Source organism: Aythya ferina (genome assembly GCF_964211825.1).
Source record: "Aythya ferina genome assembly, chromosome: 1".
Taxonomy (NCBI): domain Eukaryota; kingdom Metazoa; phylum Chordata; class Aves; order Anseriformes; family Anatidae; genus Aythya; species Aythya ferina.
This window is the reverse complement of record NC_140296.1, coordinates 198,112,975-198,131,448: the sequence shown is the minus strand read 5'-3', so window position 1 is coordinate 198,131,448 and position 18,474 is coordinate 198,112,975. Positions and strand designations below refer to the sequence as shown.

At 34.6% G+C, this 18,474-nt stretch overlaps 1 protein-coding gene across 3 annotated transcripts in view; it reads left to right on the top strand.

Moving 5' to 3' along the window:
- SEMA3A (semaphorin 3A) overlaps window positions 1-18,474 on the top strand; it is a 174,380-nt gene that overhangs the window by 92,852 nt on the left and 63,054 nt on the right. For all 3 annotated transcript variants that reach the window (XM_084514583.1, XM_084514584.1, XM_084514585.1), the window contains 2 exons: window positions 11,340-11,433; window positions 17,833-17,952. In XM_084514583.1, coding sequence (XP_084370709.1) covers window positions 11,340-11,433; window positions 17,833-17,952 — 214 coding nt within the window. The remainder of the gene's footprint in view (window positions 1-11,339; window positions 11,434-17,832; window positions 17,953-18,474) is intronic.

Sequence of the window (18,474 nt, the reverse complement as noted above, 5' to 3'; positions counted from 1 at the left end):
CAATTATGTATTTCAAAGATCAACAGTTAAGTGTGGTTAAACATTTATATGCATAAATGCAAATGAAGTTTTCATTTCAGTTGGATATTCTAAAACAAGTAATCAGTACGAATTAAGAACACATGATTTTTCTTCTCAGTGTTTATTGCCATTACTTTAACGATGACAAAAAGCAGAGGGGTGATTGTACGGATGCAAGTTTAGAAGTTGCATATTCATCAGTTCAAACCTTTTAAATTGATAGTGATGGAGAACAACTGTTCTAATTCCCAGTCATTTGGAAGGATTTGCTGTGACCGCAACTTAACATGTAAACATGGCAAGGGATATGAGAAAGATTCCTCTTGCGTTCACTGAACTTGAGGGGAATCTTTCTTTGACTTCAGTGGGGTTTAGGATGAGGCTCTAACAGAATGGGACTTGAGAAGATATGCATGAAAGTCTCAGGGACGACACCTTACTTAGGATGGCACTCACACCTAGTTACACTCTGTAGTGTATTCTTACAGTTCCTCCTCTTAGCACAAAGATTCCTGCAGAACCCAATTCATGACTACAACTACTCCACATTGTGGGTGTGATCCCATAGTGGGTGATGAAACATGAATTAACCTAGATGTTACCTTTCTTTCTCAATAAAATAATAATAATTAAAAAAAAAAAAATCATCTAGATTACATTAAAACTGGCTATAGAAAATTATTCCAGAAATCAACAGAACTTGAAAGAGAACAACTTATTTTCTATAAGAATTGCTGCATCTGCTGGTTTGCTTTCATCAATGAAATTGCAAAGCTGATGTATACTCTAATGTAGTACATAACGTAGTACTATACTATGCTATGATCTTCGTGACCAGGATTTGAGCCACAGTTCTCTTAAACAGAAGGCACCATTTCTTCTTCAAAAAATATTCATGTCACTAGCTGAGTTATCTGACTGAATGGATACTGATTAGACTCAGTAACATTGAACATTCCTATTTATGAGTCTCCATATACAGACGTATATGTATAAGCTGAGTGTGTTTTTTATTTTTGCCAGTTTAATTTACTCTACCCTTCTGGAGACTCCTGGATGATAGAAAACAGGCAAGTTAGTGAATAAAAAAGTGAATTTTAATGTATTTTTTTCAGTCACCCTGAAAAACAAAACAAAACAAAACAAAACAAAACAAAACAAACAAACAAACAAAAAAAAACACTTAAATCCATCTGTTTTTATGTCAGCAAAGTTTCTGTTGCACTGGGAAAAGAATATCAAATATTCTTGACTTTTGTAATAAAACCCCCTCAACCCATATGAAAAATGCATTGTTCCTAAACGGTGCCATGAGGAGTAATTGCAACTTGTCACAGGGAGTGCTTATAATCATGTCTACTATGTTAGTTATGTATTCATGTGAAGTTAGCTTTTCAACTGTATTGTTCTCTAATGCAATACCAGTTATTAACATGTTGAAGATATTATTTTTTCTAATGACAAAAAAATAAAATGAGGCTGCAGAAGGTCTACATGGTGTCACATAAAGTAAATGGAGGGAACAAAGACAAAAGATAGGTGCTTATTGCAGAGGTTTTAAATCAAAGCTTTGATTCACTGAAGGAAAAAGCAAATTGACAGTCAGCTTGTATATTCCAGAGTTCTTGTTTAGTTTTGTTTGTTTGTTTATCTGAATATTTATCAAACACTGGGCTAGACCTGTCAATACCACTTGAGAAGAGAAAATCGTGAGTTGCTACAGTAGCTTCTGAGGGTGTAATTCTATGTTGCTTCTTTATTTCTTGCACAAATTCTCTGAAAGCAGAGGTCTTGTTTGAGGGGCAGAGCTAAGGGAGTATGGAAGAGGAAGAGTTCATAATATTGTTATGGTCCTTCTCATTCTGTCACTCATTTAGAGTCTGTTTTGGAAACCTTTATTTAGAACTTGTGCTCATAATTATTATTATTTTTTCCACACTAGGAATTAAAAAGCAGATAGGCTAAAAAGCAATGCAGACATATCACTAAATTCTTCAGATGTGACTAATAGTTTCAAGTGTCATAATTCTAAATTGTCCAGAAGGTATTCAGTGAAAATCAGAGTCCTTGAGCAAGTCTTAAATTGGGTGCCCAACTTGTGAGCATGCAAAATCACTTGGGAAATCAGAAAATCTTGGCCATATGCTTATATGTTAACTACACTTCACCAAGTCCTTTCTATACATTGCTTCCCCAATCTGCAGTTGTTTTTGCGTTGTAAATAAGATACCCTTGACAAAACTGGGCTCAGACATGAAAGTTCCCCAGGAAAAATGGAGAACTTTTCTCTTGTTAAACAGCACCTTAATTATAGAGGCAATTTTACCAACAGTCCCCCGGGGGAAGCATTTTCATTCTCATCAGGAAAGCTCTTGAATAAAATAACACCTTTGCTAACTTCATTTATTTACAACAGGACACAAGACTAAGACTAGGTTAGATTTATTGCCATTACATCACTGATGCTCAGTAATTCATAAAATATTGGGCCTAGGAGTTAGCACTGCTGTTATTTCCTCTGATGCCTGACCTCACCACAGTCTAATAACATACAGGAAATCCAGAAGACAAAGAAGGAAAGCAGTGGTCTTGAATGCTAAAAATAACCATAGAAAACTACTACAACCCTGTAATAGACTATGGCCTCATAATTTATTTAACGTGGTAGTAGAATCTGCTAAAGCAATTAGAATTTGTTCCAAATATTTTTAATGGAAAATATGTTGGGGGTAAGAATAGGAACACTAAAAGAATTGAGACTTTTAGGTTATGTAGTTCAGTTACATCTACTGGTTTTAGGTTTGTATATCTTATTGCTTACATATGCAGACCACTTAATAACTTGACTAGAACAGACAGTCATTGTAATAGCAGTTATATGTCCTGAGGTCATCCTATATGAGCCAGACGGTGATTTTAGGTGATGTATTACACTTGACAACCCAGAAAGTTGCAATACAAAGACATTTTAATTCTCAGTGTCCTCTGAGACTTGTTCAATATCCTTGATGATATCTAATGTCTGGTATACCATTGGGATGGCGTTTTGTTGTCTTTACTAATCACTCAAGGTTAACGTGTCATTCATGTTAACTACGTGTGCTTTTTGTTGTTTGTTTGGTTGCTTGCTGTTTTATTTATTTTTCATAATCACTATATTTGAAAGGTTTTATTAAAGGAATAAATAGTATAGACTCTATAATGAAGTCCCTTGACATTTTTCTTGTCTGCTCATTTAGTTTTGTAATCCAGAATTAGAATAATATTATATCTAAAACATTAATTTAGTCAGTGCTTTAGAATTGGTGTAAATGGGTAAATGACATATCAGAAAAAAAAAAAAATAATAATAATAATCTTGCATGAAAGTCATTCTGGTGTCTATATCTTGTGAAATATTTATGTAGCTATAAATGATATGGAACACTTCCATTTTCACAAAGGCTTATGGCAACTTAATGAATATTAATTTATTTAATTTCAAAAGAAAGCAAAGGAATATGGAATTTTTGATATTTCATTGAAATAAAACTATTGAGAGAGTGAGTTGTCCAAATTCAGTTCAGTCTAGGGACACAGGTTTTCAAAACTTGTCCTTACCCAAGTTGTCTACTGCATCTTAAGGTATATTCTGAATGTCATAAGCCAGGAAAACTTTCCCATATGAGTGGTATATTGGAATAAAAGGAGAAAACAAAAACAAGATCTCTGTTCCATTAATCTACAAAAGGAAGCATGAAGCTACAGATGATATTAACACCTCCTCCAGCTTAACATAAAAAATAAGATTTACAGGTATCAAAATTTTAGTGAACTTCACGAGTGGCTCCTTGGAAAGATTGGTTTGGGGTCTGAAAAGGAGGGCAGAAATTAATGCACAGGCTCTTGGAGAGGGCATACAGTGAACAGGAAGCAGAGCAAGCCACCTGAGATCAGGCACAGAGATGTGGACACGTCTTCTCAGCTCATCATCACTTCTGCAGGTAAATTCTCTTCAATGAAGTTCCTTCTCTATCATCTTTAACATAGCACAAAAAGCAAACAAACAAACAAACAAACAAAAAAGTTTAATCTGCAGGTCCTACAGAAGCTGGAGATCTCTCCTTGGGGAATTTTTTTTTACTAAAAATTAACTAAATTTAACTAAATTCTGTCACTTAGAGTGATTTCCCACAGGGTTTTAAAGCTGATTCCCAATCACTCAATTTGGCTGAGCCTTAAGTTGGAAAAATATATATATATATATAAATATATATATATATAAATATATATATATAATAAAGGTGTGTTTTTTTTATTCCAGAGTCCAGTATCCCACAAATGTGTACAGATAAAAACCCTATAGCACTTGGAGCCTGAACAGTAACAGTCAAAAGCTCATTGTGTGTATTTCCTTTCCTTTCCTTTCCTTTCCTTTCCTTTCCTTTCCTTTCCTTTCCTTTCCTTTCCTTTCCTTTCCTTTCCTTTCCTTTCCTTTCCTTTCCTTTCCTTTCCTTTCCTTTCCTTTCCTTTCCTTTCCTTTCCTTTCCTTTCCTTTCCTTTCCTTTCCTTTCCTTTCCTTTCCTTTCCTTTCCTTTCCTTTCCTTTCCTTTCCTTTTTCCTTCCCTTTCCTTCCCTCCCCTCTCCTTTTTTTTTTTTTTTTTTTTTAATAATTAATGATTTAAAACAGTTGCAGTATTGCTTCACTTTTCACCTATTTCCCAAATGGTTACCACTTTCCTCGATATTTACATTTGTTCTAATATTTGTATTTTTTGCATATTTTCTTACATTATATTTATTTGCACTTGCTCTTTAAAATAAATAAATAAATAAATAAAACATTCCACTGGGATGACTTTAATAAAAGTTCCTTATTAAAAGTTCCATAACAGCATGATTCCCAAACCTGAAACCAAAGTCCTCATATTTAAGTTTTCATGACTCAATAGATTAAGTGTGAAATAGGAAATATAATAACAATAACAACATAGCCATATCCCACAGTGTTGTTCTACTTAAAATTCATCTTGAAAAGTAACACAATTCATAAAGAAAATAATTTCTCGTAGAGTGAAATGTACTTAAAAGATTGAAATATCCTTGATATAATCAAAAAATGTCTGCTGTAAAAGTTGTACTGGGCAAAAGAAAAATAATTAATAAAAAAAATCACTGATATAACTGTATTGGAGAGAAAGAAAACAAAACAAAACAAACAAACAAACAAAACAACAACAACAACAAAAAACACTATCAGCCTGTGTTCTCAAAGTCAGATGTCTTGAATCAGATGCCTCAGCAGTGTTCGTTTCAGAAAGGTTATCCTGTTAGCTCAAACCAAAAATCATGAAGCTTCTTCTATGGTCAGTGAAGGGGGAACCTGCCCTTGGGAACTGCTATTCCTAGTTGGGCTGACTTGCCATTCAGAGGTATCTTTTGCTTTTTGCTGACTGTGATTAGAGCAGCAAATTTAGCAAGCTCAGTTAATGTCTCTGTGTAGAAAGGATAAATCCAGACCTTAATTTTCCTCTCAGATTTTCCTCTGAGCAGGAAGTGAGACTTTTCCTTTTGTTTTCACAAATGCTGTAAAACACAGAGAACATAATATCTCAACACCAGCAACTTCTGGCTTGTTTAAGAGACACTGGCATCTGACTTAAGTCTGCCAAAATGGATCTTCCTTTCTGGTGCATTGTAATACTCCAGGCCATTACCATCATTTTTGCTTATTTTTTTCTCTCACCCCCTCTTCTCCACCCCCCCCCCCCCAACTGCCTTTTTCTTTTTTTTTTTTTTTTTCCCTTTCTGTAATCTATTTGTCATATGAAATTCTTCATGGTAGTACAAGAATCTGTGAGAATAGCAAAGGAAATATTAACAGCAATAATGCTCACAGCTGTGGCCAACTCTACCTTTCTTTGCTAAACAAAAGATACGTTAGTCTTTTGGCTTCTGGCATCCTGAATGTTTCTGGACCATCCCACATGATTGTTCATCATGATGATCAACTAGTCCCTGGAAGACACCCTGAAGATGTGCTTCTTTCTATTTATGGTTTGAGGGTTACAAGAGTAAGGATATGAGTTCCTTCAGTTTTACTGGCACAGCTGGGGAGCATCACTGCTGTCAAACCTGCTATGTCTTCCGTGCTTTATAATCTAAACCAGTAGTACCTTCTTAGTGGCTGTGTACACTCCAGCAACATAGCTTATTCAGATAATCTGCATACCCTGTATTAATTTGTTATTGACTAGCAGTGTTTTTTCTGCAGTAAGCTCTGAAATTCTGTGATGGTTTCTGCATGACTAGTCTGAAAAGTTTCAGGAAAAAATCGCCCCAAAATTCTATAGTCACTGCTATCCATTAAGGGAGGTTAGTTCTTCCCCACTAATCACCAGCTTTCTTACAAGCTAAAAATAGTAGTAAAGTAGGAAATAGTAATAATTAATAATAATACGTATAAATATTAATAATATAATAATTATTATTAATATTAATAACAATAACAATAATAATAAAAAGCAGTGTGTTCTGTCGTCTTTCTTTTCCTTTGTTTATTGAGGCAGTTCTGGATAGGGTAGTTGCTAAGAGAGATGCTAAAAAAGGATTTTAATAATTCTTATACTGGGTATATCTACAGAACTATGTATATGTGGATATGTAGACAGCATATACATTTACGTTTATGTATGTATTGTATTGTGTTTGTATGATACTGTCTGACTGAAGCTATTAAATAGCAAGATATGAAATAAGTCTTGTCAAGTAGCAATGCCTTGTCACTACTCAGTACCATGATATAGGACATTATATCAACCATGTTTCAGCTGTTTGAAAGTGAATCTACATATAGCCTGAAAATGGCAGATTATGAGCTTAAAGAATGGGAATTGCAAGAACTTTTACATTCATTTCCAGGAACGAAATGTACTTCTTCCTGGCTAAGTCTTGACATCAATCACACTGTGTGCTACAGAAAAGCAGATAATTTAAAGAGTCAGCTATAGAGAAACATCAGTGAGATATAAACTTAGAGCTTAATAACTCACACACCAACTAAATAAAATATACTACTGCTAGGTTTTTAGCTACTGGAATCCTTAAAGAGGTTTGATGTATATTGTATTGTCCTTTTGGGCTGCCAGAGAAACTAAAGAATGGTTCTGCACAGCAAACTGGGCTTATTGTTTAGTTACAAAGGCCTTTATTTGAATATCTATTTGCCCTTTTATTTTTCTTCTTGCATTTCTAGAGAATTTGCTCTTATCACAGTCAGCCTTGGCAATCTTTCTTTGTCATTCATTCCTCTCTTTGGTAAGTAGCCATCACAAAACTTCGAAGCAATGAGCTTTTGGTGAATACACAGCTTTTCTTGCTGAATATGGCTAAGGTATTTGCTGACACACTGCAGTATCATTCTTTGTATTCAAAGTACAGTAAAACCCAAGAGAAAGCAAAACTGCAAAGTGTTTAGAAACTTTTCTTGGGGCAAATAATGGGCATGCATGATTTCTAGCTCTCAGCAGTCATGTGCAAGTAAAGGCCATACACAGTCTAAACGACCCCTAAGTCTCTAAGCAGACCCTTCTTATTTGCTAGCTCCAGGGAGAATGATTTTTTTATTGAGTCATTACAAAAGGGCTGCCATCTCTCACTGCTGCCTGCACACAGGTTTTGAAGCATAGTTTGGGTAGACAGGACAACTAATAATATCAGGAACATAACCTAAGTTCTCTGTTTTATGTGGAGGTTAACTCTCTGGACAATGAGCAACACTTTTACTAGAAAATTAAGAGATGAAATTTTGCCCACAGACATTCACATTGACTTCTCATGTGACCTCCTGCTGACATAGCATCTCAGGGCAGAACTTGGATGCAAGTTCCACAGATGACTGATTGTACAATCAAGTACTTGTTGTTGACCATATCACTTTCTAGGCTTTACAGTGGATGGGCTGAGGGGAAGACAGAGCTGGGGAGAGTATGTAGGAAGGTTTTTATTCCTCTGTTATTTGACTTCAGCACCCAAAAAGGTAATTCGGCAAGTTGCCCTATTTTTGATCAGTTAGACTTCCTACATGTTTATCAAAACTCCCTGGGGCTTCAGACTAACCATGATACATTCATTTGGCACTTTAAAGTGACATGTTTATCATCGTTATTACTCACTGATAAATTTGGAAAGTTAATGTATGTGTCTCTATGTTGCATTTTAACTGAAATATGAAAACACCATGGGATTGATTTCCCTGTCATGCTTCTTATCTCCAATGGTTTATTCCACAACCATGAAGAAAAGTGTAGATCATTTCTTTTATGCTGACCAGTGCTTCACTCTTTTTTGCTTGCTACACACCAACAACAGTGGAGTTACAGTGACATAAACCAGAAGAATACAGTCAAAAATCAGATCCTTCCTACATAAAATCACTTTCCACATCTGTTTCCTTTTTGTCTAATGACAAAATGGAGTAATCTTGGGAATACCTTCTGCTTTAACTGTCCTACCACTGATTTTATAGTCTTATCAAATATCTGTTGGAGTGCATATTGAGCAATTATCATCTACTAAGAAAAAGATCCTGAGAAAACATAGATTGATGATAATATTTTCAATGGCTTATAGCATTAGTAGCATTTTCTATTATTGCAGTTCAGGTCTAACATTCTCCTCAATTTACTATTTTTATTTATTTTGCAAGATCTAGATATGGACCCTACCACAGAATTAAATACATAAATACATTCTTTTTCATTATTTATTCATTTCTGGTTAGAAGGAACAAAGTCAGAAAATTGGATGGAAGTGAGGAATGCATCTGAACTACTAAAAAGTAGAAAGGACAAAGGAAAATGAAGAAATTTAATATTGTGAAAGATATTGCAGATCCAGGATGACTGTATAAACATAATCAGCAAGCTTCATCTACAAGAACATGCCTTAGGAGACTGAACTTGAATTCTGTGATCAAACTTCACAAAGTTGTGCCCTGACTTTTTACCTTAAAGTTTAGTAAGCCTCTCCAGATAGACTGCACTATTAATAATCAATTTTCCCTTCGCCAATTTCTCCAGTAAATGAAGTGAAATGTGAAGTCCTTCTGGTGTTCCTTTGAGAATATGTAATACACACACAGAGATACACAGATGTGTGTTTGCATAATGTAATTAAACAAGCCTGCAACAAAAACTATAGCCCATGATCCACTTAGAGAAACATGGCCTCAAAAGATATAAAATAATACCATGTGGAAGTGTGTTTTGTCAATGATCTGGACAAGGCCTGAATTCAGCACAGACTAGCAAGATGGGGAAGGCAGGGTGCCAGAGAGAACATTGGTTCCAGTTACTTGAATTCGCTGGTCATGAGAAAGACATTAGATATTTGCGTGACTGATCTTCACATTAAAATAAATAAATAAATAAATAGATAGATAGATAAATAAATAAATAAATTACCAAGGCAATTGCTGAATAAGATTTCAGTCATTATTTTAATTTTTACTTTTTACATCCCCACAACAACACCGTGGACTTCCAGGACTCCATCGGTGAACACTGGAGCATTGCCCTTGAGGATAAAAGCATTACGTGCAATTTTGAGACTTTTGTTTGTGAACACTGGACAAAGATACTTTCTAGAGTTTACATTGGAGTAAAGCTCTTATGAAGTTTTAGCCTGAAATTTAGTAGAGAAGAGAAGGTGAATGGACAACTTAAGGATAGACTATGACTACTTCAAGGGTAAATACAAATTGAACCATAGAATCAGAATGGTTTGGATTGGAAGGGACCCTTAAAGATCACTGAGTTCCAGCCCCCTTGTCATGGGCAGAGACACCTTCCACTAACTCAGGTTGCTCAAAGCTACATCTTCATGTGGGTGGGGCATCTACAACTTCTCTGGACAACCTAAGATCAAATAGGAAAGACCAACACTCTTTGCTATCATTACAGATGATATAATAAAGACCAAAAAAAATATATTACTCCTTGGAAGGTTTGATTTAGAAATAATGCTTTGTTAACAGGACAATGGAAGGTTTTCATGATTTGTTTAGACAAAACCAAAGCTGACCATAACCTGTGTTGGCAATAGTCTTACCTCAAATGGAAGGTTTAACTGAATGATACCAATAGATCCCTTCCAATCAGAAACTCAGTGATTCTCTGATTGTAAAAGGGCAATGATAATAAGAAAGAGGGAGGTTTAGATAGTCCATGGAAGCAGTGAGTGCTGTAGGGACATGAGAATTGAGATAAAGAGATGATGTATTGTGAAATAACTAAGGAAAAATATTGTAGCATCTTCTCAGTTTCTTTCTACTATGAATACATATTTTAAACATATTTTGTTCTGTTTCTTTTTGTTCATTTTCCTAAAACAGGTAATTGATCTCTGACCAGGCAGAATAAATAAATAAATAAAACAATAACAGTAAATAATAATAACAATTATTAATAATAATAACAATTATTATTATTAACAATAATAATAATAACAATTATTATTATTAACAATAATAATAATAATAGTAATAACAACAACAACAACAACAATAATAATAATAATAATAGGTTGAAGCATGCTGTAGTTGCTACTACAGCCTAAACTACTTTGTCCTGTGAATATCTATTAACGGAGGACCTTCAACATCTACCTCAGATAGGCACAAGCATAAGCAACTGAGGACTGGGTGCACAGACTTAAATAAGCAGAATAGCTGTCAGGGGGTGTCCCGGCATTGGAATTCCTTGACTTTGTTAGGTGTCAATGAAAATTAACAACACTGCTGATGGGAAATGGAAATTTCAACATTCAGCTGAAATTCAGCTCCACAAGTCTTCTGTCAATGTAATGTCTACTATGCAAAAAACTTATATTCTTCTGGCTTTACCCTCAATGCAAAACATAAGATAAACAAACTATAAAGTTTGATTGGCAGATTTAGTTCCCTATTTAAAATTAAAGTAATTAAATGTACTGAAAAACCCATTGCTGTGTATTTACTGACCTTGATTTGAAAGTTAGTGCTGACTGAGACACTTTTTAATCTTTCTTTATAACCCCATGTACTTTACTTTTTCCCCAGCTGGTATTTTCTAAAAGTTGCATTGCACAGTACTGGAAAAAAAAATAAAATAAAAAAAAATAATAATTAAATGATGAAAAAATATATAATAATAATAAAAAAAGATCTGGTGATGCAGACTTCCCTTAAGCCACAAACACCAATATGAATCATATATATTGTGCGCTATTTAATTCAACTTTTTTAAAGTGTCCTTTCATCAAATAATGTTGTTTTTTCCTTTCTTTTTTCCACCCCACAGGACAACATTTTCAGAATGGAAGATTCTCATTTTGAAAATGGCCGAGGAAAAAGCCCTTATGATCCTAAATTGCTGACAGCTTCTCTTTTAGTCGGTAGGTGTCAGAACATGTGTTCAATGAGATGTTCACTGCACAGATGATAATTGCCAGTTTTCTGTCTCTCTCTTTTTTTTTTTTTTTTCCTGCTTATACTACCTATGATAGGACTTTATGTGCTTTCTTTCTAGGCTGAAGTCATTCTGGTTTCATTTTTTAATATAGTTGGCCCAGCTGTCTTGAGAACAAGGTTTGTGTAAACCAAGATTCAAGAATCATATGAATTGCTTTATCCTTCTGTAAGGCCTTGATTCTGCAGTGTGTTTCTCCTTCTCAGAGAAAGGTGACTCTGGAGGCATTTTAATTGCTCAGTTTACTGTCTGGCCTCACTGATGGCTGCACCAGCAGAAGTGAGATCAGGATTAAGCAATTCCTTGTATCAGTTTTGTTGTAAAAGCTCATAACCAATTTTTACTTACGTGTGAGCTAGAGATACACAAGCATTCACAGGTCCAAGACTTAAGATGATGTTTCAGCTAAAGAAATATGACAGTGAATGCAATTAAGTTCCTGGCCAGAAAAGAGAAATTTCAATAAATTAAATATACGTGAATTAGTAATGCCTAGTTTTGTGGAATATGGATGTATAGAGCACCTGGCCTGTGTTAATCTAATTGAACTAACCTAATTGATTGGATTTATCTAATTGATTGAATTTATCTAATTGAATTGTGTTCATTGTTTTTCCTTCTTCCTTTAAAAAAAAAAAAAAAAAAAAAAAAAAAAGGGAAAAAGCTGTTTTGCGAGAAGAAATTAAGAGCAAAACAAATTCGATTCTTCTTTCTGTAAGAACCCTACCCAGGTATAGCCACTTAACATCCTTAATGTGTAACTTTCTGGAAATTAATCACAACTTCAAAATCAAGGGGACAACAGTATCTCAGAAGACTGCAGATTCTCTTATCACATAAGTCTTTAGGAAATGACAAATAATATAAAATAATATACCCTGTTTCATCCAGGACTTTGCCTGTATTGCTAGTCTTTCCTAGCAACTACCTGTATTGTATTTACATTGCACTTAAAAGTGAAGCTATTCAAAAGAGACAGCAACAAAAATTTAATCTTCAGTGGGCCTCATTTCCTGATCTTCGAAGCCCATAATGATCACAGGTGATGAGCTACCCTGGGGACATGCACTTTTTAAAAGGGGAAAACAAAAAAGATGTCCACATCTTGCTCCAACTTGTACCCCATACAAACAGAAAGGAAAAAAATTTGTGTGTAAAAGGCCATTGTATAAATTAGTGCCTGGAGCAACATGAATTTGTGGCAGAGCTGTTCTCAAGGGAATGGCTTCACTATTTACTTTAATATACAGTAAAGAAAGAGAATGATGACAAGCCAGTATTACATGGTATACCCGGTATGCAACTGCACAAAGTCAACAGTGTCTAGCTTTTCACATTCTTTTGCTTTTTTTTTTTTTTTTTTTTTTTTTTTTTTTTTTTTAACTCAGTCCTGCACAAATATGATTAACTTATTTCCCTTGGCTTAGATTTCATGTCTTTAAAACATCTTTGCTTTCTTGACCCTACTCTCTATCACTATAATTTTCACTCCATGTATTCTTCTTCCTAATAAATAGTAGACTGAGCATCATATTTTGATCTGAATCAGACTTCAAATAGAATCATGGGTGTGTTAACACTGTGCAAAATGGCACAGATTCAAAATTCAATGCCAGTGACTAATTTCTGCTTTAGTGATACACAAAACTCAGGGTGAAGCTAAAATTAACATTCCTGCATCCTGAATATGAACACCCTTTCTCCTCTGACTATTCATAGCTGCTTCACAATTATATTGTGTTAATGATTGTAATGCTGCATTTATTTCAATCTTTTACTGAAGACATTCCCCTGATATTTAAGTGTACAGCAGATTCACCACTAGTTCAGAATGGCTTACTCCTATCTTTGCCAAAAAACAAAATTTGTGGCAAAATGATGACCAAAGGTAAAATAACTTCCTGTCCTGAAGTTGGAGGTGAGAAACTTCATACCACCCTGGGAGGTGAGAAACTGGTACTGACCTGGCCAAGGTATGGAGAGGTATGATCCAACTGCTTTCTGAAGCAGGTAGCACTGGCCTGAAGTAATGAATGGGACTATGAAGGCCAGAAGAACTTCTTGACCACAAATCCCCTTCTAAGCTGAATGATACTCAGCTGCTCCTGGCCCCTTGTCTGCCAGTCCCTATTCACAAGCGAATAGGGATCATTTTAGGTTCAAGAGGGCAACTGTAAAAAAACTTACCCAGCACTAATTAAAATGCAACATTGTAATTAGTAACACAATGTAGCTATAAGGAAAAAGAAAGCTGAGAAGTAAAAGTAATTTGTATGGTTAAATGAGGGAAGGAAAAAATAACTTTTGTTCTTCATCAAAAACATTAAAGAAAGATTTTATAAAGTGGGGGAAAGGTGTATATTCTTGACTCTCTAACTAGAGGGTAAATCTTAGGTATGTAAAATGTAATTACACAAGCTGGAATTTGGTCAAAATACCAAGGTTAATTTACAAAAAGTAATTTAAGATCTTTAATAGCCATTAATACTCAGGATTCTTATTTTCTGTTTCAGCTGAAACTTCTATAAAAAGGATCTTCAGAGTTCCTTCTCTCCTAATAAAATCAATAATATTTGGAAAAACAACTGCAAAAGTTCACCATTATTAAATTGTTCCAATATTTTTCTAATGTGTGTTCTTTGTTTCATCCTGCAAATATTTTTTCATTATTTTTTGAGAGTTGTTCATTAAAGGTAGTTATTGTTACTCTACTCTTAAGTAAATACCAGCTGGGAACATGATATAACTAGTTTCCAGTAATGTAAGACATTTTACAGCTATCCCCATCTATATGCTGCTAACTAAACAATCCCCAATGAGTAGGCTAATGCAAGAGAATGTAGAGACTAAGCAGTCCCTGGGCACTAGTGTGTATTCCAGGGTAGGACGAAAATTAGAGGGAGCATTGTGTTCACAGGAAGTAATCACAGGAGAAAATTATCACTGAATTTATTAGTCTAAAGCAATTGTATGGGGATAGTTGGAAAAAAAAAATAAAAAAAATGTTTCATGTTTCACTTATTTTTAATATATATATATTGGCACTGGTTTAGATGCCTTTATACTTTCAAATATAGATTAATGTGATCTGAAATACAGTAGCTTCTTACAAAGGAAGAGAGTATGGTCCAATTTATTAGAATTTAGCTACTAAATTCGTTTGAGATTCAGGATTTTATAATTTATTTTAGTTTCTGGGATGTTTTGACTTTTAATTTTAACAGGAATTTCTTCAAGCCACTGTTGTGTACTTCTACAAATCTTAATTTTAGTTATATGAATAAATATATAATCCAAGGATAGCAGATTTCATTTGGGAACTTGCACTAGTGATAGCAACTGGGACTTTCAAGCCTTGGTTTTGACTATATTCCCCATCCATTAAATTTTCTTATTTCTTTCAGAAAGGAAGCTTGTATTTTTGTCCTCTCCAAATATATATATATATATATTTAAGAATGCAGATTTTTTTTTAAGGGCTAAATAGAAACAATTCAACAACAACAACAACAAAAAAAAAAAAAAAAAAAAAAGTATACTTTTCAGCTTTTAACATAATAGCATCTAATGAACTTGGGAAGATGTTGGGGAGAGTCATACAGTTCCATGTGGCTTCTGTTCAGTACATGGGAAAAATAATTCCTCTTCCCCTATTTTCAGTCCCAAAGGTGGTCTGTATAGGGAAACAAAGATTAACTTACATTTAACTGGAGGCAAGTAAAAATTCTTGTATATCTTTTGAATAGTTATAACTTAAAGGATGCGCACATCTGGAATATGACTTGAGACTCATCCTGAATTTAGCAAAAATTATCTAAAGTCTTACTAAATGAAAGAGTATTCCTTGATATTCCTATCTGAGAGAGGTCAAAATCCCCTTATTTCTTTACTGCAGCACCACACCTCTAATCCTGCCAAAAATGAAAAAGATTAGGCCTGTGTCCATGAGAATACATTTAAAACACTAAAGGGCTGTTCTGTGGCTTCAGTGCACAGGGAGCACTACCACGTATTCTCCTGAGTTAAAGATTGTATCTGAAGTCCACTGACTTCAACATACCTTTAGATGGTTCCTTCTGGAAATCAAAGCAAATCAGTTGAAATTGCAGTCACTGGAGTGGGTATACTGAAAGCTGGAGAAGCTGTAATAGAAAGCAAAGACAAGGCAGCTGGTCTCCTGTTCTTTCTTCAGAACATGCTGAAGCCCATCATTGGCAAAACTTTCACCCTGTCACTACTGACAAAAAGTACCAGACACATCAGAGCAGACTAGCCTTAAGTGGTTTTGGGATTAACTGAGTCAAACCTGGAATATATGTGACTTTCAGTGGTGTTTATATAGTGAGCTAGAAACTGAGGTGTTAAAACGCCCTAAAATTCTAAATATTGTAAATATATAATTTCAATTAGTTTTTTTTTTGCTATTTCTTTAGTTTTAGTAATGTAGTATTAAATAAAGTATATATATATATATTTTAATTGTTTGACCTTTCTATCTGCTGATAACTAGGATATAAAATAGGGCTTGTTACATTTTTTATTTTTCCCTTATATTTATATTGATCTATCCTAAATCACTTGGGAGTGGAAGACAAGCAAATGAAGATAAGGTTAAATAAATGTTAAGCATAGTATCAAAGCCATTTTCACAACCAAAAAGATTTTACATATTTTAAAATCTCAACTGCATACCCAGTACATAATAATTGCTATAATTAAGTGATTGTTTGTCCTTCAAAAAAAGTTGAAAATGTCATAGTGGAATGATAAATCGTTAATTAATGATATGCTGTTCTGTTTCACTTTTGATTACACCTCCTGCTGGGCATGACTAGTCTATTTGCTTCTAATCTCTGCTGTGAATTCATTCAATTCCACACCTTTCTGTTATCATGTTTTCACCCTTTTTGACTTTCATGACTACCATATGGTACAGAGTCGCTGTACATGTAGGTTCAATTGATAGTTACATGGTGTCAATATTCTGGGGAAAAGATACCAGTGATATCATAACAGCATGTTTGGACATGGTTGACCCACCATCCCAGCACCTAAAATTGCCCTGAAAATGATACACTTCTTTGTAAAGAGTGTTTTGAAATGAAGGTATGGTAGAGTTCATTGTGACTATAAAGTATTATTACTTTAGCTTAAAGAAAGAGCTATTTCATCCTCAAACTTCTGTTTTTCACAGGAAACCTATTTAAAATAGGTAGCCTGAAAATAGCAGGTAGAAACAATAATGCTTTTTAATTCCTTATTAAATAGGAGAGGGTATCTCATTTCCTATACAGGCATAGAAGAGCATAGTCCAAAAAAAAATGCATTTTTTAGCTATTTAAATTCAGAGTACTTTCATAGGCAAGCTCAAAAAATAAATAAATATCAGAAAGACACATTGTTTTTTGATTTCTGGACGTTTTTTTGTGGGTTCCACTGCTATGTATTTATTATTTTGAATTTCTCTACCAGTTTCTCTGTGATCCTTCTACCTGGTTAAAGATGGGCATATTGGGACCCTAATATTACGAGCTTCATCTGCAGCTAGGCTACGTGTATGTCATGTATGGGTTGAAGTGTTACAGGTCAATTTTTAAATCTGTTCAGTACGGTACACATGGGATAAAGGTAGTAGGAGATGATCTCCCTTAACTGTTGCACTTTACCAAGCTTAATTACAAAGGTGGCAGCAGCAGAAAGGCATGTTTGTATTGTGTATAAAAGATATATTTTACAGAGGATTTTCCTGATTAAGGATAATAATAATAATAATAATAATAATAATAATAATAATAATAATAATAATTAATAATAATATGTGGAGATGTCCAATGTTCTTGTATGAAGAATTCACAAGACATGATGACATTCTGAACTGCAAGTGAATGAGCCAATTTACTCTTCCAAACACAGAATAACAAAACCCCAGTAAACTGGGAGGAACCTCTGGAAGTCTCCAGTCAAAACTTCTGTTCAAAACAGGCTAATTTCACAGTTGGGTAGATTTTTGGGTCATTGCATACCAATGTCTTCTAGGTATAGGTGTACAAGCCATCATTGTTCCAGCCTGAGAATCCAAACATATCTTTGTGGAGTGCCTACACTAACAGTTGGGAAATACAGCTCATTTGAGAGAGGTTACAGTGATCTCTGCACTGAGAGTAAGCGGATCTAATCATAAATTTCCAATGACAATGCATTGCATATGGCTTATTGCTTTATAATTTTCTCATTACCCCTATTAGTATAATATAAACATAGGACTGACAACTTTCTCTGACTTACCATGACTGGAAATGTTTCTTACAATTCAATCCTCCCACAGATGGAGAATTGTACTCTGGCACAGCAGCAGACTTCATGGGCAGAGACTTTGCCATTTTCCGAACTCTGGGACATCATCATCCAATCAGAACAGAGCAGCATGACTCCCGGTGGCTAAATGGTATGTAAAATGTACATTTATACAGTTACATTCATCTAGCCATTAAAGACTAGCACACAGCTTCATTCCAGCAACATCTGTGACATATACACCCTCCTTTTATTTGGAGCAGAATTTTGTCTTAAACTAGTTAAACTAATCAAAAGTGATTTATAAAGAAGCATTTTTGTTTTAATTACATTGAGATTTGTGGAGTGTGATTAAATTTAAAACATATATAGAAGCTACAGCTAACACAATTAAGCCACAGCAGCAGATTGCTGTAGGGTGCAAGTTGGACAGAAGCTCAAGGCTTGTGGAGGCATCAGCCACACGTCAACACAAAGTAGCTACAGAGCCCTGGACAGGACTGTGCTCTGTAGAGACTTTAATTTTTGAGTGGATTGAAAGGAATCTGACACCGGCCACCAAAGTCCAGCAGAAAGTGAATCAGTTCTATAAGTGGGCCAGAGCTGTCAGTAGTTTGGAAAAAGTGAAAGGAGTCCTGGGTATTCCAAGGTGTTGAGTTTCAAAATATTCAAC